This window comes from Phaenicophaeus curvirostris, chromosome 9 (genome assembly GCF_032191515.1).
Source record: "Phaenicophaeus curvirostris isolate KB17595 chromosome 9, BPBGC_Pcur_1.0, whole genome shotgun sequence".
NCBI lineage: Eukaryota > Metazoa > Chordata > Aves > Cuculiformes > Cuculidae > Phaenicophaeus > Phaenicophaeus curvirostris.
In genome coordinates this window covers 633,720-654,471 of record NC_091400.1, presented here as the reverse complement: position 1 = coordinate 654,471, position 20,752 = coordinate 633,720, and the positions used below count along the sequence as shown (strand labels likewise).

General features: G+C 44.3%; 1 protein-coding gene across 5 annotated transcripts in view; it reads left to right on the top strand.

Annotated features, from left to right (window-relative positions):
* SH3PXD2A (SH3 and PX domains 2A) overlaps positions 1-20,752 on the top strand; it is a 244,838-nt gene that overhangs the window by 156,280 nt on the left and 67,806 nt on the right. For 2 of the 5 annotated variants that reach the window (XM_069864089.1, XM_069864087.1), the window contains exons 7-8: positions 9,182-9,229; positions 17,665-17,796. In XM_069864089.1, the coding sequence (XP_069720190.1) occupies positions 9,182-9,229; positions 17,665-17,796 (180 nt within the window). Of the gene's footprint in view, positions 1-9,181; positions 9,230-13,732; positions 14,009-17,203; positions 17,542-17,664; positions 17,797-20,752 lie in introns of those variants that run through there. The other 3 variants (XM_069864090.1, XM_069864091.1, XM_069864088.1) reach the window with 3 other exon arrangements.

Sequence of the window (20,752 nt, the reverse complement as noted above, 5' to 3'; positions counted from 1 at the left end):
ATGTCTTGGGGCTACCCGTGTTGAGTGTGTGATGACGAAGCAGTCAGTTGGTTATTGCAGAGAGAATCTGAGCTCAGGTGATAGAAGCAAAGTTAGAATGTGTTTTCTAACTCAGATATTAGTTTGAGTCATTCTGCTCTTGTGGTGTTGCTCTCTGATGTCTGTCTCCCTAGACTCCATCCAAAAGAAAAGCTTCAGCTTGGAAGGTTAGTTTTATTTTAAGGTGGTGAATGGGGATCTAAGTTTGTCCAAGCCCATGGCAAAATCCCAGGAACATCTCAAACCACGTAGCTTGGGCTTGGTGTCTCAATCCTTTGTAAGAAATCTGCGGCATGATACGATCCCTGCAGACTGAAGCACGTGCTCTTGTTTGTGTCCTGATGAATCATACATGCGTGCTGTGTTCCTCGCACTGTTTTCTGCAATTAGTGTAGGAGCAGTGCTGGTGGACTCGCTCCTTGGCGTCGTTTGGCTTGTTAGTGACGATGGCTCGACTAGGTAGTAACTATTTTGTAACTTCACAAATATGTGCTGACAGGATTGCTCTTGATCAGAAATTAGGATCTGTTCTCCCATCATACGATTAACCTTCTTGGCTGTATCTGCTAATTACTGCATGGAATTTAAAACCAGCAGAATCTGGCAGAACATTTTGGTTCTCACATAGCTTTTTCCCATATTTTTTTTTTTTTTCTTTTTAGTAGTGAAAGAAGGATAGAGCAGGCAGAACCATAGTAACAAAGAACCAAACAAACGTTAGCATATAGTTACTGAGGATGTACACCTTGGGCCGGTTCTGGAAGTAGTTTGTAGTTAATGATCTTATTGTTCATCCTCGGCTCAATCCTTGACGACAGAGCTTTCTCTTTTCATGATGGAGAATTATTCTTCCTCAACTAGTGAATATGCTAAACTCTAGCTTCTGTTCAGTTTATTGGCTTTTGTCTGATGCAGTAATTCCCTGAACAGTTTTCTTCCTGATTTTTTTTTTTTTTTAACCAGCCTGTAAGTATTTTTTTTTCTTTTTAACCAAGTTGTTCATATAATTGGAGGAACATCTACTCTGTGTTTTCCAAAGCAGGGCTTTTGCTCTGTGCTCAGGTGTGCTGGCAAACAGCAGGATTTGGGGAAAAGCCTCAGACCTGCATCTCCTTGCAGCATCTGTCTCTGTGTGCGTGACCCAATTCTCTATCTTCAGTCAAGATGTGACTCTGTCCACTCCAGTCGCACATTCCAGATCCAGCCTGTCGCATTCTGGCAAAGGAGACTGATCTCACACTTCTTGTACACCATATTTTTGAAGCCACTGTTTAAACTGAAACGCTTTGGACTTCTGCCTGAGGCTACTGAAGAGAAGAGCAGATAGAAGACTTTATTCTGCACCACATCAGGTTTCTGCTAACGAGACGTGTGGCCCATTAGATGCATAGGATTGCTGCTGTCTTCTGGGTGGCCCATATGTTGGGGTGGGAGGAAGCCTGGATAAAAGAGGAAGAGTCATTTGTGTGTTGTGTGGGATTTTTGTTTTGTTCCTTGGCTTTTAAACTGAAATGAGGGGACGAGGTACAGGATTAGGGAGAGAAATGGGTTCGTGCTGTTCACCATTCTCAGTTCAGCCTCGTGCTCCGCAGAGCCCTGCGTTGGGGAGAGAGGGCAGGGAGGCTGGGTGGGCAGGGAAGAACTGCAAGTATGAGGTGTGGCTGGATCACAGCAGTCTCGGAACAGCATGCACCAGCGTGAATGCCTTGGAGAGCCTTCAGCTGAGTGCAGAGAAAGCCTTTGAAACCTTAGGGGATGTCATGGCATTTCTCGCTTTTTTTAAGAAGTTCTCTATTCTCCTTCTGTTCCTGTTCTGCCTTCCTCCTCTGGCCATCAGCGACAGATGGTATTAGCACTGCCTGCGTGGGTTTTTCCTCCCTTGCACAGAGAGAGCTGAGTGATATCCGATTTTGATTTTGGCGTGTTAGATAAGGCAGGTGAGAAAAGCTCTTGAGACCTGGAGTGGTGGGTGACGATCCTCAGCTTTTGCAGGAATCCATACGTGGCACAGGTGGGTCTGTCTGGCTGAGAGGAGCAGACCTCTTATCTGAGTGCTTTAGATAACTGTCTCAGGCTGGTGAGCACCTAAAATTTGAATTTCTCTTGTGAGAAGGAAACATGGATGGCAGGTGTGTCCCCTTAGGCTATTGAGAGCACTTACCCCTAAAGAGAGCTCCCTCCAGCTTTGAGCACGGTGTTACATCTGTCATGTTTGGCTGCCCTGCATCCAGGCTGTGTGACAGGCAAAATCCTCACCAGTCTGCTCTGGATGCAGTGGCTTATCCAACCAGAGATGGCTGGAAGCCTTACTTATAAGGTATTCAGCAGGAGTTACAACGTATGCGTCAATTGGCCAGCTCAGTCTGCTGCCATTTAAAACAGGCTGCCTGGACATGCCAATGCTGCACTAAGTTTTCTGTGTTTGGCAGCATTACTTCTTTGCAGTTGGAATTTTAGTCTTGTTCCTTTTTTTGAGCCATGCATTAATCCTAGTGTGTGTACACACCTGCGACTCTCCAAGTGCAACAGCTGAGGCTTTTCTGCCCTCCTTGGCATTGCTGGAGGCTGTTCTTTTTTTTTTATTTCTTTATTTTTTCCTCAGAGGGGTGATGCTCTCAATTTGAATGCTGTAGATGTGCATTAGCGTTCAGATATTCTAGGCGCTTCCCAGCAAAACTGGGAACTGCTACAAAATTGTGTGTGCAGGGGCCATGCCACAGTGATCATGTGGGAAACAATCCTTGCTTACCATGTGGAAAGAGTTAATACGAGCTCTGGCTGCCAGAACGAAAACTATACAATCCTGGATACTTCTGGTTCTGCAGATGGGACTAGGATGGGCTTTTGCAGAAGTAAACAGAGTAGAAAATTACGACTAAGTTTTCTTTCCCTTTGCATATTTAGAAAAGCCAAAGGGCTGTACGAGGCTGAAAAATGCAGATAGTAAGTGTGTCACTGTGCAGTTTGAGGACATGATCCTTTTGCCACACTGCTCCTTTCCTACTCGGGTTGTGCATTTCTCCCCTGCAGGAGTCAGTTATCCAGATGATGAATTTTTGAGGCACACTCAAGTCACGTGAAAGCCAGATGTGAACATTTTCCATGCAGCGTGTGTGGGTCTAAGCGGATGCCAAGCAGCTCTGCTTACGTGGCAAGCAGAAGTGGTCTGAGATTGGTCTGCAGCGTGATGCTGGGGAGGCAAGGAGCCCCAGCAGCTCCCAGAGCAGCTACTTCTGCTCAGAGTGGAAGGTTCTCGCTGGGCTCATCACTGCAGCTCAGCACATCTGCCTTCAACCCCTGCACAAATGCAGCACATCTTCCCCAGTACAAGCCCTGCGCTGGCTGTTTAGGATGGGTCTGAACTCAGTGAATAGGACTAAAATTAAAGGCCTTATTTAATGCTTACTGCCAATCCTCTTACTCATGCACTTTAGCTGGTTTTGCATGTTTGATAATTTACCAGTCAAATACTTTTTAAAGATGTAGCTCTTTAAGATACTGCCCCTTAAACAGATGACATGGCAAGTGGAGGTGATGTTCTGCTTCAAGGATATAGAAGAGGAGAGATCTCTGCAGGGATGAGAGGTTTATTTTAAATGTGGTCTCCCAGTAGGGGAAAAAAAAATTAATAGATCTCAGTATTCCTTCAAGGACTGTCTTAAAATACTTGCTTTAAACATAATGCATCAGCATCCCACAGACATGAGAGCAAGGATAGCTTATTGAAGGCTCTTTGGAGAGGGACAGGGGTGGCCACAGCAGCAAATAAATCTGTCGTTGTGGTACCTAGGAAGTGTAAGGGCTGAATAGGCCACCCTGGGTCAGGCACGGGGCACAAATGTTGGTTTTGTTTCCATCCTGAAGCCTGGAGGGTGAAACATCAATGGCTCCATTCACCAGGGTGCCTGGTAGCGCCTGAAATAGATCAAAACACTTGCAATCTTTCTGTCTCATCCTACGATTTATCTGGCTGTCTGCTGTTCTCTGCCTTACAGAATGAGTTAATTGTGTGAGCCAGGGATGTATGAAAATGGTTCCAGTTCAGATTGAGGCTCATCTGCGTTTTTCCTCTTTCCAAGCTGTTTTACAGCTTCTTTATCAGAGTAATTGTGTGTTAAAAGTAACTGCTTACAGGCCTGGTTAGCAAGATCAAGTATTTCTCTTTCCCCACCTTAGTCTAGTACTTCTGTAGCTTGTTGCCTTCCCACTTAACCAAAGTGTCAAGTCCTAGGAGAAGGGGAAGGGGCTGGAGGAGAGAAACGTGGAGACAGCCTTCAAGGGATGGTCAGTGGGCCTGGGGGACGAAGGGTATGGAGATGGCTCACAGGTATATGAGGAGACACTAAGCATCGTGCAGCCAGCCTGGCCTTGTCAGGTGCTGGAGGATGTCTGAAGAGGGTGAAAAGGAAGCGATGAGGGGAGAAATGGAGGTAAAATCCCAGCAAGAAGCTCTGGAAGAAGCAGAGGAGGGACTGAGTAGGCAGGACTTGGCTCCCTGGGGTCTGTGACCTGCTCTGGACAGTGAGGTGTCCCACCTGAGCACTCAGGCATCCATGTGCCACTTCATTTAGCCCGCTTGACCTCCAAAATCTAAATTGATTCTGCAATACCTTACAGTGAAAAAGGCTCTTGGCCACATCTAAGAAGTGAACGCTTCTAAGGAACCTCCTGGTCAGCCCACTTCTTGCTGACTTATCAGATACCGCAGTTGGGGGGAGAACACCCCATTCTTCTTTTAATGCTTTTCATTCAAACGGTGATGAGTAGAGCAGCATTTTCTTCCCATTGTTCAGTCTGAGGAATCGCTGATGGTTACTGGACCGCAAATAAATTTCTCTGGAGTGGAGCGCCGATTGCTGGATTCCTAGAAAACCACTCTAGTTTCAATTTACTCTAAGACTGTACTGCTTAATCTTTTTACCCTTCCAATTATGACAGGAAGAATGTTTGTATGGGAAATTAATCTGCAAAATGCTCAGCTGCATTAACCACTGTGGTCCTTGAACAACTGAACTAGTAGTACCTCCTAATGAAGAGGACTTATGACCTACAGAATTGCTCACTCTTGGAAAGGGTCAGTCTTTCAGATGTCGGCATCGCTTCAGCATGGCCGCTTGTTCTTACAATCCATTTCTCAGTATTTTCATGAGTATCTCAACAGCTGCAGGTGATGTTTGCGGCAGGGCTTCATGAGAACAACAGTTTTATTAGTTAAATGGACCTGTTACCTCCTATGGAAGGCAGCTTCCACAGAACAGGTCGTGCCTGTATAATTAAACTCGTTTACCCTCCAGAAAAAGGTGAGCACAATTGGATCACTTGCTGGGACTTGTCTTTGGCCCATGCTAGCTTCTTAGCTATGTGCAGAAATCATTTGGGTTTCGTGGCCAGAACTATAACCATGCTGAGACTGATGATCGTTATGATGCCATTCCCCAGAATTAGTGCAGGAATATTGTTGGGAAATATGTGGCTTAACAGGCTGGACAGCTATGCCGACACTAGTTTAAAAAAATAGTGTTTGTTACAAGGGTCCCTGATAGTCTCAGCAATATGTAACCTGGGACTCTTTAGGAGAGTGTTCCTTTATAGCAGTATTAAATAATGGGTGCTAGAATCAATGTTGAAGTGAGCATTTTAAGCAGTGTTACTGACAAAAAAAGAAACCTGGATTGTAGCTACTGCTAAAATGCCTGTGGAGGAGGAGTTTCTTTGCACCTGCTGGACAGGACCCAGCTGGATGTGCAGTACTGATGTGAACCATGAATGTGGTATCTCCTGGATTTCAGTAGCGTTGAACTTGTGCCTTTGACTCTAGAGAGACTGTAGCTTTTGTAGGTTTGCCTTGCAGCTCACTCTGCTCTAACTGCACACAAGACAAATAGTCCGCTGCTAAAATGAATTGAGTGGGGCTGTATCTCAAGTGTAAAGCATTGGTCCCCAGCTGCCTGGTGCCTTTTCTCTTGCCAGTGGTGGGAGGAACAGCAAACAAACCAGTCTCACTGGCAGTAGACAAGCTTCTGGTGAAATCTAATATCGTGCATTTTGTGTGTTTCATTCACCACAGCAACCAGCTTAATTACGTCTTAAAAGTCCTTGTTGCCTCCCTCAACTTCTATTCCTTCTCCACCTGAGGAGCCCAGCTGACCTGTCTTGGGGTTGACCACCTCTGTGTAAACAGCCGGGATGGGACAGGGGTCAGTGGCTGCTCCCAGTGACGCTCCTGCTCTGCTGTTACTTCTGTGCGGTGCAGCTCTGACTAGGAGCCTCCTCTGTGCTCTTCACAACCGCCTCAGCGCTATGACTTAGCTGTAATTTATGGACCAATGTTTCTTTTGAGCTTTTAAAAATAATTCCTATCAGAGGGGGTTGTTCTGGCTCCAGCTGAAGCCAGCAGGCAGGGCTGTGGGGGTTGGTGTTAAGAGCAAAATCAGGATGCAGTTGCTTGCTTTGAGCAGGCAACTTTAATTTCTCTTCCAAATACTGAGATTTTTCCCCCTCAGCTCCAAGTCATCTGAGACCAGCCAGCACTCAGCCATACGGCAACAGGGGACAGGAGAGGCAGGAAGTGGAGGTTTGTTCATTTACCATTACCAATCCCATTGGAAAGTGGCTCCAAGCTCCACAAAGAATTCCAGTAAAACTCTGTCCTAAAGGCGAAACCCGGGGTCGTTCAGAGCTTGTGTTTTGTTGGCTTGGGCACAGCGTGCTTCTGGGGCCTTTGACCTCCTCCCCATACCCTAGCTCCCTCCACGGCTCTTCATTTGAGCTCTCTGTGAAGTGGAATCCATCACTAATGTCTGATATTATTATTATTTGTAGAGGGAACTCTAAGAAGCTGGTAGCAATTAGAGTTTAAATGTCTTGGAATAAAAAAAAAAATCCCCAAGAAGGAAGTTTAATGCTAAGCAGATGTGCAGGAGCAGCTGAAATATGCTAGCTGTCTTCTGTTTCAGAAGGAACCTCATCCATATCTAGCTGCTGTCAGGCTGGGGCAACTGAGAAGAGCTGCTGCTTCTTGCGCCAAGGAGTCCATGTTGGGGACCTGTGTCGTTGTTTAGCAGTTAATACTTAGATTGCCCTTTTATTCTGGCTTAAAACCATGTTTTTGAGAAGGACAAGAAATACTTTCTTTAAAAAGAGATTTTAAAAAAGTTATAGTAGCTAATAATGGGGGTTTATGGTGAGTTTAGTTCCTTGAGATCTCACATGGAGTGTTCGTAGATACGGCTACCGCAGATCTAGGTTTAAACTTTCTTTCTTCTTCAGCAGACAGATCCAGGGTAGCCCTAAGGTTAAGTGCAGCTTATTCCCTCTATCTTTACTTGTTGGCTGTTTAGACCTTTTGCTGCCAGCTCAGACTGGGGTAGAATGTTAGAAGTCTTCCCTGTTGTTCCTGCAGTACATATTCTGCTTTATTTATCACTGCCATATTCAGGTTCTTCTGTCTGGAAAGAGATCTGACAGCTGACTGAAGTTCATAATCCTGTTCCTGAAGGCAATGGAAGTCTCCTCAAAAGCTAATAGACAAGTTGCTGACAACAACTCCTTCACACCCTTTCCTGTGCGTGCCCTGAGTTTGTAATAGAAACATGCTGTATATTCCCTCCATAAGCTAGAGCACAAGATACTCTGCCGGCTGATTTCCTGTTGTATTGCACCAATATAAAGCCTTTTTTTTTTTTCTTAAATGGTAATACAAAGTAAATTGCTGTAACTTACCACAGCGTATTTTGTACTGTTCTGTGACAGTGCAGTGTGTGGGTTTGGGAGTTAGATGGTTGGAAGACCAGGCTTTTTTCTCCAGGTTGTCACTATTGAGAACTTACTGAAAAGTCAGGAAAACACCAAATCCATCTGAATTCCAGTTTTGCTCTAACACGATGAAATTTGTGTACCTGACTTAAAGAAAGGATTTCAAATCCTCACCATTCCCTTAGCGCTGAGGAAGCACCACAATGTGTTTCTTGGACCTTTGGTTTCAAGCAGAAAAGTTTGAAAGCTGTTTCTTTTACTTTGGATCATGCTAGAAATTTCTCAGATATAAGTTCGGAATCTATTACTGATTTTTGGCTCTCTTGGTGATATTCTGCAGGTCAAAAGACAATAACAATTCAAATAGACAAGGCCACCAATATAGCTTGCACCTCTCTCCAAGCCATTCAAGAGTGATCTGCTGTTAAACTGATGCGTTCAGAATTGGTTTCCCCATTGCAAATGAGTTTTTTAAATCTCATTTTGGAATTGTTTCTCAGAATTTAGGAAATTCTTAGCCTATCATGTAAACCCCTCTCCTCGTCTCTTCTCCCAGGGAATGTGGGAGCAACAACTGCCTTTATCTTCCCTCATCCCACAGAAGGAGAATGTTTGCTGGTTCTTATTTTGAAATGGGGGCAAACTTACTGACTCTCAGAACACGCTTCCAGTGTATTTAAACAAAAGAACTCTGCCACTTAACATTTGAAGATTATTCCCAGAATCCCAACCCAAGTATTTACACCTCATTTCATAGAGGGGGAGGGAAATCTTTTGACCTAGTTGATAGCAACTCTGTTGGTTTTCTCCTAGATTTCCACCTCATATTCACTGGCTAAAAATGATATTTCTAGTTATACTAGATGTATGTACCTCTATTGGAGCTTTGTATTCTTTTCTATGGACTATTATTTATCTGTTGGTGTATTCCTGAATGCTATTCCAGGATAACGAAACACAAATGCTGATAGAAACATCCACATACTTGCTAAGCTCAGTCTTTGAGTTGCCTGTTGGTCTTTTGGGGATCTTTAACAACTGCAAAGCTGAAAACTCTGCCATATCTGAGGCTTAATAAGTCAAATTGTCTCTTGGTATGCATGCTCTGTTCTATTGGAAATAAACTCAGAGCGTATCTTATTCTGAGATCTCAAAATCGGATCCATTTCGTAAGTTCTGCAAGTTCCCTAGAGCATAAAAATTAACAGGTTAGTTCTTATGACTTGACCTTTAACTGAGTCCCCATCGTGCCAACACTACTCTTAAGAAAAACTTAATGTTTCTCTTAAAACTGTCTTGACTAACTTTCAAACTTTCTGATATGACTGTTTTCTTGTTTCTCCACTTACTTTCTCTTTTCATGGCTGCCCTCTTCTTGGATTTCAAGTTTGGATGTCCAGTTTGTCTGAGACACCAAAAAAGAGTGTTGCTTCAGGTAAATTCTTGTGTCTTGGTGTTCTGCATGCTATTAAAAAGAGAACTCTATAGTTCAAAGTGTGTGTTTTTGGAGTTGTCTTGAATGTGAGTCTGTGACAGTGGTTATACAGGCTCTATTGTCTGTTTGTGCCTTGGGTTTTCATGAGGCATGATTTCTGAGAAGGAAGAGCTTTGCTGCCTCACCTCGATGCTGCTGCGAGCAGTGGGTGGTAGTTTTCTGTATCTTCCTCACCCAACTCAAAGCCACAATCCAATGCAGCTTTCCCTCTTGTGGTGGATTGACCCTCCTCACAGCCAAGTACTTACACAGCTGTTCTCTCACTATCCCATGTGGGATGGAGGAGAGAAAAAGAGGAGTGAAAGTGAAAGATCTTTTCGGTCAAGATAAAGGAGAGGAACATTATTATGTGCTCCTTGTTCTTCTGAAATGCTCTTTTGCTTTTTCACAGGAATTAAAGTGGGTTTATAGGGAAACCCTGGTACTGTGAGGAAGATGCAAAATTTTCATGGGACTCCTTGTCACAAGGAGTTGGGAAGGAGAAGGGAGGAGACAGCTTCTAGGTGAGGTGTCAGGGTCTGAGGAACAGTCCAATGCAAAGCAAAAACTTAAGATTTACAGTGTAAGGAATCATGATGTCTCCTGAGTAACCAGAGGATTTCTTCTGCAAGCGTTTGTCACCTGATATAGAACACCAGAAAAGAGGCCTTTTCTTTCTTCAGACTTGGGGAAAACTGATAGTGAGCCATAGACCCTGTGTCTGTAGAGGATGCTGGGCTGGTCACTCAGGCAGTTAAGGCTGTACATAGGTCTTAAGGCAAGGAAGGATGGAGGCACACCTGCTGCTTTCCATACCTGATTTGGTAAATACTCAAGTTCATGCCCTGTTCAAAGTATGTCAACAAAATCCAACCATCCTCAACAGATGAGTGCTTGCTTGTCTGAGGCTTTTAGCAAGCAATACTGCTGTGATTTCAGAAATGCAATCCTTGACACTAGTTAAATATGTCCCTGGAGGGGTTCTGCCTCATCTTAGGAGAGCAGGTCTAATGTCAGGGTGGTGGTTGCACACAAATGTGGAGAAGTATTTGAAGTATTCAGTCACAGGAGCCTGGTGGCTGATAGGTTACCAGGGAGTTCAGATGGAGAAACTGAATTAGATTGAGCAGGACAGAAGAGTGATGAGGAAACAGAAGAGGTGTTGGTGCTTGGGAATAATGACAAGTAGCCCTCAGATTACTTGGCTGAGGAGTGACTTGGGGTTTCTCTGATTCTTTACGTCTCTTGAGATTGTTTTATGACAAATTGAATGCCGAGGCTTTCATCCTTCTAGAAGGGCAAGAAAGTGAAGTCTTTAATAGATATCAGTTTCTTGCCTTCTGTCGACTGCTTTTAGCTAAATGCATGCTACCGGTTTGGCTTCAAAAATCTGTGTGTGATGGTAAGGCAAACATAAGTGATTAACTGTATTGCATAGTGTTTGAGAAGGTGAATTTTGATACATTGTCCTTCTCAGATGTCTTCTGGTCCATCTGGCAGGTTCTTAGTTCCCCATGCTCTTCCAGTTCATGTGGCATTTCTGTTTACTTCTTATCCTAATGAATCCCCAGCTTCCAACACAGCTACTCTTTGTTCCAGACCTACCTGTATCATAACGTGGCAGGCTAACAGAGCAGACTTGAATTGGAATGTGATCTTTACCCACACAGAATATACCTTTGTCCTAGACTGAGGGTTGGAGACTAGAATAGAAGCCAGTTTGGTGCTTCCCATGGTCTCCACAAAGTGGAGACACTAACAAAGACTTGCAAGTGGTTAAATTTCCTACTTTGGAAAAAGACAGGTGCCAAACAGCCAGATCCTAGAGGTGCTGTGGTGAGACACTAGTTTGGGTCACCCCAACTGCCGTTAAATTCCTTGGCTAATCTTTTACGTGCCATGTGGAGTAATATGAACACATCGCTCTGCTCAGCGGGACTAGGGCAAATGCCAGAGTATACAGCTGACTTCAGCCTGGTGGAAGACCTTGTCTAGCAGCTGTGTGAAAATCTCCAAGCAGTTTAACAGATTTGTGTGCAAAATACTTAAGTCTTCTTAACTGTTGCTACCTGTAACCTAGTTGGTTTGAATCACTGTTTGGAGAGCCAACTTTCCAAGGAGTAGAAAGACGACTCGACGACTCTACTCTTTTTCCTTTCACTCTCCTGCTTCTAATTTTTCTTGGCTCCGTCTTAAAACCTAGCTGATAAAAAAATAAAAACCCTGAGACTAATAAGCTCCACTTGGCAAAGGTCAGCACTAAATTTCTCCATTTGTCAGGATTTTCTTGGAAATGCTGCTGAGGACTGTAAAGAAGGAAGAACTGAACTGAACCACTTCTTGAGAGGGTGCTTCTCATTTGCCATGGACCAAGTTTGTTCCTGACGTGCTCCCCTGTGGGGACCGTGTTTTGTTGCTGGTTTTAGCTGTGTGTGAGACTGGTCCTCCAGTGCTGGAAGCCACAGTCTACCTTAAAGCTGCCACTTGTCCCAAACTTGAAGGCTTATTTAGATCTTGGTTCCTAGAAGCACTAGAAGATGTTATGCATAACTTATGCATGCTCATTTATGGAGAAACTTGGCTGTTAACCTGGGATGAGGGGGCTTGCATGCTGACCTGGCCATCACTGAGTAAATGGTGCTCAACCTTGTTTTATTCTCAGGCATTCTTTAGGATTTGGACAAGGTTTTAGGTCAAACTTCTCTGGTTTTAAGTAGTTTAGAAGACTCAAATGGCCGGATCCAAACCCTTCCCCTTCGGCTTTAAATCCTACCCCTGCTTAGCAGAGAATTGTCTGCTTCTGAAACTCCTTTTTTTTGAAACTCCAACAGAATCGCCTTGTTGCTCATGAAAGCTACCTGGCTGAGCTCAGGAAAGGACTACACAATAACTAATTTGATAGAATTACCCAAATATTTATTTTCATCTGTAATGAGGCAAAGGGATTTTTGTCAGTTGTGTTTTATTGCTGAGACCTGGAGACCAGACTGGACTTGTACTGAATTCCTTTAGTTACTATAGGTGGTCCTGAACTGTCTCTGTCCCGAAAGCGTTATGGCTCAGCACTGCTACACCAAGAGCTGTTGATCTCTGAGCTTAAACACTGCTACGATTGGGGGATTCCTGTCTAGCAGAAGGGATGGAGCTGAATACCCTTTCCTATTACCACAAGCTGCAAGTGGCCTTTTATCTCAAATAATCGACTTTAAAATATAGCTTGAATTTTGGTAAGTAGGTTTAAGAGTGATAGGCTGGAATGCAGAAATATCCAGGATATAAGTCAAAGGCCTGATTGTTTAGGACACATTAACAACAAAGACAAAAGACCAAACAAACAAAAATCCAAAACAAAACACACACACGCGCACGGAAAATAGAAAAGAGATCCTATCTGAATCTGTTTTGTCCCCAAGGAGATTTGTAGGAGGCTCCATCAGTCTTATCCCGTCGCTTACTCTAGGAATGGGTTATTTTAGGAACTGCTTTTTTGAGACCCCTGTGAGATCGTGAGTTGTAGTGTAATCTCTTGTGCTTTACTTGGTAAAAAGTCTGTTCTTTATCTTGTGTGCAACAGACACCCCAATTTTTAGGCAGACTTAAGCTCTCTGTCTCAAAGTACTTGGGGATAGATCATTGGTGGAAGGCTCAAAGGAAACCTGCAATTTGAACATGTTTGTTTATTATAGTGACATAGTCCTTCTTACAAGAAAGAAAAGAGGTAGAGTTTGTAGTATAAGAAAATCCCCGTGTTTAGGGCTGAGCTATTCTGGCTATGTTGGGGGTTTTTTTTATTATTTTTTTATTTCCCCTCTCCTTCCCCAAAAGGAGTTTTCCAGAGATGTGTAAAGGCTTACTCTCAAAGAACTGGCTTTAACAAGAAACCACAGCTCTAGATCCAAGCTACCACGGTTACTCCTCCCTGTGTGTTGAAAAGTGCAGAGCTCTACGTTATTGTATGGAAAGCCACGACGCTGGGGATGCTTCCTGCCAGATGCCCCTGCGTGGAGCCCCTGCGTGTCTCCTCCGCAGTTGTGTCCAGGTCGGAAGGGCTGGACTACCTGCCAGTTGGTTGTTCAGCTGTGAATCATCCTTATGGTGTTCACTGACCGTTTCTGTGGTTTTGGCTGCTTCTGCAGAACTTCCACTGACCAGCCTAGTATGAATTCATTTAGTCTGAATCTGTAAACACTTGATTGATAATCATAAAAGGGCAATATAAAAGCCTGTGTGCTGTATGGATTAAAAGAGCAGACATGTTTATAGCCTGATAACAACAGAGTACTCTGGCAAACATCAGGAGTCTCAGATTTCCATATCCAGATGATTTTATTTTTGGAGTCCAGTTGGTGTTTTTAATTTTTGGCTATTGCAAAACCATCATAGCTGTTAGCGGTTGCAACACAGGAGGAGGAGGAGGAGGACAACGACATCCCTAGGAGCGGGTGTTCTACACTCTTATTTAGGAGACTTTCGCAGTAGTTGCTGGTGTCAGAGTACCGTGGGAAGAACGATGCTCCCTCCTCGCTGCCTGGAGATGGGGACAGGGTGCAATTCTGAAACGTAATAGTACCAGGCATGAAGGGTACGGATGAGCTCCGATGACATTTCTACCTAGCCCCAGGAAGGAGATCGCTGAGGTGAGGAGCAGGAGGATTGTAAACTGGAGCCCTATGGAGAGGAGGAGGGATATCCTGAAGACTTTAACCAGGAAACGGAGCCAAGGCAAAAATAAATGGAGAGGCAAGCAAACTCTTATTTCAGCCAGCAATCTATCGCGTGCTCTGTTCTGGGGAGGGCTTGTAAGTGTTTTGGGTTAGCTCCAAATAATTCTTTCTTGGGGAAGAGGAGGGGAGAACTTAACCTTGCACATCAGCCTTATTCTATCCTCTGCTCTCTGTTCCTCCTGCCTGGGCTGCAGAAGTTTTTTTTTAAAAAGTCTGTAATATTTGAGGAGGGAGGGGGCATTGCAGTGTGCGTGTGAGCTTGCTGGGGAACTTGTGCCACTCTGCATCCCTGTCCTCTGGTTTGCTTCACAGCAAGCAGGCTGTTACTCTTCAATGAGATGCTATGCCCTGTGTTACAAATTAGACCTGAACTAATTGGCAGGGGTACGGAAGCACCCACAGTGATGGGTGTAATTGGTACTGGGTTCTCGGCATTGTTGCCGCCCAGAAAAAGTTTAAGACTTTCTGATTATTGGGAGGAGCTGTGTTTCAGTTTTCTTTCCTCCTACTCTTCCTTATTTCTGTCCTGCTTTACTGTTACTGAAGTCTTCCCTACAGCACAGAGATTAATCCCAGACTGGGATCACTCCAGGAGCCACAGGGACGTCGCCCTTCAAAGGGTGTATCCTCTAGGCACGATCTGCTGTAGCTGTAAATGAACAAGTTTGTTTGACCTTGGTTACTTCCTAGACCAAGGAATTTATCACCCTATTTTTTTGGTCTTAATAGGTACCCTGTAACACTTATACAAGCTTTTATTAAAACGTTAATTGTGTATGTTGCATGAGCCACTGTGGTGACCAAGAAGTCCTCCTGCAGTGAGTACCTTATCCGAGACAGGCAGAGTAAATGGTATCATAAAGTCCTGCTGCATTTTGGATGCGTGAGTGCAGATATAACTTATCTTGCCAGACTATATTGGAGCCAGAGTTGTGGAGGTGGATTTAAAATGCTGCTTCTCTGGGTTTCCTGGCTCCATCTCACTGGCTTGGACTTGGAGGTTGACAGCAGGGTGTTTGCCAGCCTGTGCTTCAGCCTGGTCCTCTCTTTGTTCTCAGCAGGGACATGTGCATCACATGAGCATCACTCCTGCCACCAAGCCAGTGCTCTGCTTTGTTTTCTTTGCTTATTTTACTCCCATGAAAACTGTCAAGGAGATTAGAGGAAAGATTACATTTGGGGTGTATATTTAGTGAGTAGCTTCTTGCATGTCCCTTTTTCCCTTTGCCATTGTTCAGTTCCTCCTTTTGCATCTCTGCACACCAAATTATCTGCTGATGCATAAACATACTGCCGGGATGGCTTTTGTTTCTGGTTAGAGAACAGGAATTTATCTTAAGATAACTACAGTGAAGTAGAGGTTGTAGGTGTTACTTGGGTAAATATGTTGAAGGAAGATGATGTTGCCCTCTTCCAGACTGGAGAAGGAACTCTGAGAAGCAATGTGAAACTGGGAAAAGCATATAATCACACTCTAGATAACTCAACTAGCATTGGTTTAAACCAGAGCATGCAAATCAGGTGAATTCATCATGAGCAGAAAAAAAATGCTTATTGGGAATGAACAGCTATAGTGAAAACTTCTATTAAGACTTTTAGTGTTGGCAGTTCACGGTCTTCTCTCCTTGTTCCTGCTCCTGGCTATGGCATAACTATCCATAGAAAAGTTAAATCTCTTAAACACAACCTTCTAGAGGAGATGGCTTCTCTTTAAAGAAAATTAACCCGTGTAACCTGAGGAGAGCCAGAGGCACATTTAGGGAGCAAGGAAGTCTTCTAATTTTCTGGATTTCTGAAATCTGGTCCAAAAGGAGGCATTGTGATGGCCTTTCCTTTCAGGAAATGGTTGAATTAATTGCTTTTTGTTCTAGGATTTTCATTTCTCAGGGTGCTGTTTTAATGGCTGATGCACTCCTTACCTTTCTCTTGGCAGGGATGCTAATTACTTGTCTGTAGAATCACTTTGCATCTTCAGCTCAAAGACATATGAACATGCTGCTTTTGGAAATACAGCGCTGAGCATCCTGTGCTTGGCTGTCAGTCCCCTGACTCGTCTGTGGACAGTTTCAGACCATGTTGCTTCCTTCCTGTCTCTTGTAGCCAATTTGTCATCAGAAATTCAGGATACCTGGAGCCTGCTCCTGGCTCTCCCCCCGTCACGTGAAATGGGACGTGCATCAAGTCATACATCTGCTGTCTCCCCTTTCCATCTGCGTCTTAATCTAGAGGGACAGGAATGATTTCTTGCTATGTAAAATGTATAGTAATGATGTTGGGCCAGACTTCTCAGCACTAATACACGTTGCTGTAATTCAGGAGATCTGTAAAATAACTTTGCATTCAGGTATGTGTCTAGTGGCATTCAGAAAGAAACTAGATGCTTTCTGCTGTGGTCTGACTCTTTGAAGATTGCATCAGTGAAAGCAGATTAGAAAACCCTGATGCCCTAAACGTTTTCAGGACTGTTTGAGGCAGTTTCCAGGCAGAGCGTGGTTGGTGCTCTGTGTGTTCTTGGGCTTCGGGGTGCAGAGGCGCTGGCCACGCTGCTTGTGTTGCACTGGGGAGCCGAGATGCATCTCGTAGAGCGAGCGGCTGTGCAAGGAGGCCCCTCTGTGTCTGGCATATGGCAGTGTGCCTGCCTTGTAGCTCCACCCCAAAATGCACAATTTTGATTTGGGGATGGAAGAGTCAGAAATCAAAAAAAAACAACCTCAAGAAACAACTCCAGGATTGTGGGGGTAGGGAGGAGAATAGAGTTTTTGTGCCTTTTTTCACCCTCGTTTGTGTGAGAACCTACGCTCATTCATAAATGGCTCCGACAGCCAAAAGCCCTCAATCTGAAAAGAAAACGAACAATTGGAGAGGTTGGCTCCAAGGGTTCCAAAAAGGCACCGAAAGGTAGTGGGAGAGGGAAGCCGGAGCACACTGTGCCCCTGTGCTGCTCGGGGCTGCTCTGCTGCGGGGAATGCGGAACTGTGGAGCTGGTGGGGGGCAGGCAGGGGGTGGCCGTCTTTGAGCAAGGATCTGGCGCTATAACTTTTTTTTTTCTTCCTCTGTTTCAAGTAAACACTCTTCCCCGCCCTCCCCTCTCTCCCTCCACCCCACCTCCATCTCTTTCAACCCCGCTCATGTGTTTCTATTTAAGGGCTGCTGTGCAGACGAATATGATTGGCATCTACAGCCCCCTCTTGACTTTCAGCTCAAGCCTTTAGAGTGGAGAAGGAGCTGAGCCGCCAAGGGGAGAGCTGTTTCTTCTTTGGGTTTACTGGGGGGATGGCTCAGCTGTGGATTTATGCTGCTTCTGCCCAGGATTTTTCTCTCTGAATGGGAGCAAGGATTGTGGAAACCATGTTGGGAAGAGGTTTATTTTCAGAACCCATCATGAAACTTTGCAACTAGTTCACTGATTTTGGCTCCTTTTTCGTATATTTTTTTTTCCTCCCCTTTTTTCTTTTTCTTCTCTTCAATGTCCCTCTGTGCTGCTGAGCTGTGGGCCAGAGGAGGCTTTTTCTATATGGCCAGCCATTTGGGGATATGCTGTGAGCTCAGGTTGTTTGCTGATTCACTTGGTTCTGGTGACAAGTTGGCCTGTCGTGAATCGGATGGACGGAGGTCGCTCTCGAGGAGCCATGGCTGGAAGCTGGCTTACGGCTTGCTTTTTCCCTTCCCCAGGTGCTGATGCTAGCTCTGAACCCATGATCCTGGAACAATATGTGGTGGTGTCTAACTATGAGAAGCAGGAGAACTCTGAGATCAGCCTCCAGGCTGGAGAGGTCGTGGATGTCATAGAGAAAAACGAAAGTGGTAAGACACGTTTGCTGCTTTTCCTTCTTCCAATGGTCTGATTTTTGCATGCGTTCCTCTTCTTTCGGTTTCCTCATCACTACTTGTAGCAGTGTGCTTGTTCCATCTGGTACAGTTACTATGTCTGGCTAAGGATGTTGAAGTTTCTCTATGTTTATTTGGGCTGGGGGCCAAATGTTGCCTTCTACTGTAAGAATGTTTCGTAGGTTTTGTGCATTAATTAGCCAAAGTACGCTAATGGAAAATGAAGGCGAAGGAGAGAAGGATCTGCAGCTAATGAAGCTGATGTATAGGAGCCTGATACAGTTGCCCTGCTGTCTCTTCAAGTCTCTGTCAGCGTTTCCATTACTAACTCCCTTTATAGGATGAACGTTTAAAAATTGCTTGGGATGAAACTTGGCTTGACAGCTTAGCCTGTGGCCCAGAGCTCGGTAGGGAGGGGAGAGAATGTGCGTAGATAAATACGTGGCCATGCCCAGTTTCAAAACTTTTTGCAGAAACGCTAGTTGGGGAATTCTGAGGCACGGAGGCAGAGGATGTCATGTAAAAGCAAGATGAAATCCCTTGTTTTGCCATCCATGGCAGAACCAGCTTCCACTTGGAAAATGAGATTTTTGGCAAGCGTTTATATAGATGTTTTTTGTGTATGTTAAGTCCTGGATGCCCGATAGCTTTGAATCGGGCTGAACAAACACAGAAGACTGTGTACATGTGAGTGGTTGGAGCGGGTTAGCAGCTGGTTTGAATAACTGCCTGTCTTCAGCAGCTCTCCCTCCTCCCCCTCAGCCTTCCCTGAGTATTAATCCAAAGCTGTTGTCCAGGACTTGTTTCCAGCCCACTCGTGACTTGTGTGTCCTCAACCAGCGGAGTCGCTGGCGCTTGGAGCCATTCAAGCGAAGGCTCATGCTGTGGTAGCTACACGCGCAGGGCTCTCACTGGCTGGCTCTTGCGCATGCTGGACATGCCAGAGCTTGGGAGAACCAAGGTGCCCTGATCTGGGGCTCAAATCCATCTTCCAGGGCTCCAAGTCGAGTTAGCTGTGATGATGACCGTGTGTTGTATTTTTTTTTTCTTTTGATGGGGTGGTAGTTTCTCAGCTGTGTGAAAGCCTAATGCATGTTTGGCTCCAAGTGCTGCAGTCAGTTGCTGGCCGGTGATTTAGTGTGTTGTCCAAAAGGCTAGTGTGGGGAAATGCTCTGGCTAGTGTGAACAGAAATGCCTGTCTCCTGGGTACCAACTGTACCGCTTGCAAGACTAGTAGAAGCCAAAATGCTCGTCTGCCCACTTGAAAGCAATCGTTATGACTGAAGGGATAAAAAATGTCTTTATTTCTTAAACAGCATCTGAGCTAGCAGACAAGAATCCTTGCTTCCGAGCCCGAGGGCTCCTCGTTGTCAGTAGTGGGTGTTAGTGCTGTCAGAACAAGCCTGGTTATTGTGGTAACCCTTATTCATATATTCTTGTCTTAGATAATGGCTTTTGGGGCCAGGGAAATTGCGTTGTTATAAAAATGCACTAAGTGCCTGAATTCCAAATTACATTTCCTTTGTGTTTCCTTTTAATGTGGTCTCTCTGCCTTGCACAGTTCACATCATATTGTATTGAACCACATGGCATGTGGAAATTTAAATGGAGTGTGTTAGGGTATGAGTTTAATTAGTGGGTCCAGAAATGTGACTTTTCTATAACGAAACATCCTTGAACTTGGATTACAGTCCTTAAGACCTTATTGTGATGCTTAGCAGCCAGATTTCTTAATTTCCGTGTAAACAAGGAAGGAAATCTGAGGCCTTGAACTCTGTGCTATGATCTTGCCCTTTATATATATGTGTGTGCACATATATAAAAAAAGATATAGATATGGATTTAAAAAAAACACAAATATAAGTCTCAGGTTGGTCATGGAGAGAGCATCACTTGTTTGGATTCTTGTCTAAACTGTTCTGGCAGGGTCATAGTGTTTTAGTTGTTCCAGGAACAGGACTCCAAACATCCACTCTCACTTTCTACTAGGTTAGGGAAACCACAGCAATGACTTCTTAACTCTTCAGCTCTAGCTGAACCTACGAATGGCACGTAATGAAACTAGTCAAAGTTTCTCAAGTGTCAACTTTTCAAACCCTTAAGTTAGTGTTCGAATTTGAAGGTCTGTTTAGCGTAGGCAAGCAAGCCTAGAAGATGCGGTTCTGACTTCTAAGAACATCAGGATATACTTTTCAAGAAAATAAGATTATTGGATTATGCACGTATAGTAATTTATCTGATTGCGTGTGTAAATTGGCTTAATAAGTATTGTGATACTATAGCTGTAATTGCATAAATTAAGCTTGTTCTTCTCCTGATCCAGATAGACACGGGTGATGTGTAAGGTGTTATAGATGTCACCTGCAGCAGGAACAGTTTATTCCATGAAAAGAGGGAAGTATAGCTAGATAGCTTGTTAGATGCATGACTGAGAAGTCCAGACAGATGACGGTGTGCATGGGATGTGCTGCTGGGCCATTATCTCAGATTTTCATATGTCTATATATGATATATGATATGCATATAGCATATCATATGTCTGGTTTGGGGTTTTTCAACTGTACTTTAGGGAAGCTAGATATGAAAAGCTGTGAATGACTACTTGATTTTTAAAACCTTGACTGAATAGGGTTGTTTGCTAGTGTTTGGGGACACTTAAATGCTTCCTTTGTTTCTTGGAGTGGGAAAAATCTTAATTTGACTCTGTTGTGTGGCTTTGTAGGGAAGAAACACCTTCTCTTCACTGGTCAAAGGGCCCTATGCTTTTTACACAAGGATGCTCAAAACTAGTTTCCAAACAATGGTGTCTGTTTCATGTCCTACTGGATGTTTTCTTCTGAACACTTGTAGGACCTTAGCTAGCGTTGCTATCTGATGTTTGCCCCTGGATTGTGTACCGCCATGAAAGGAAATTCTGCTTTCAAAGGCCAAT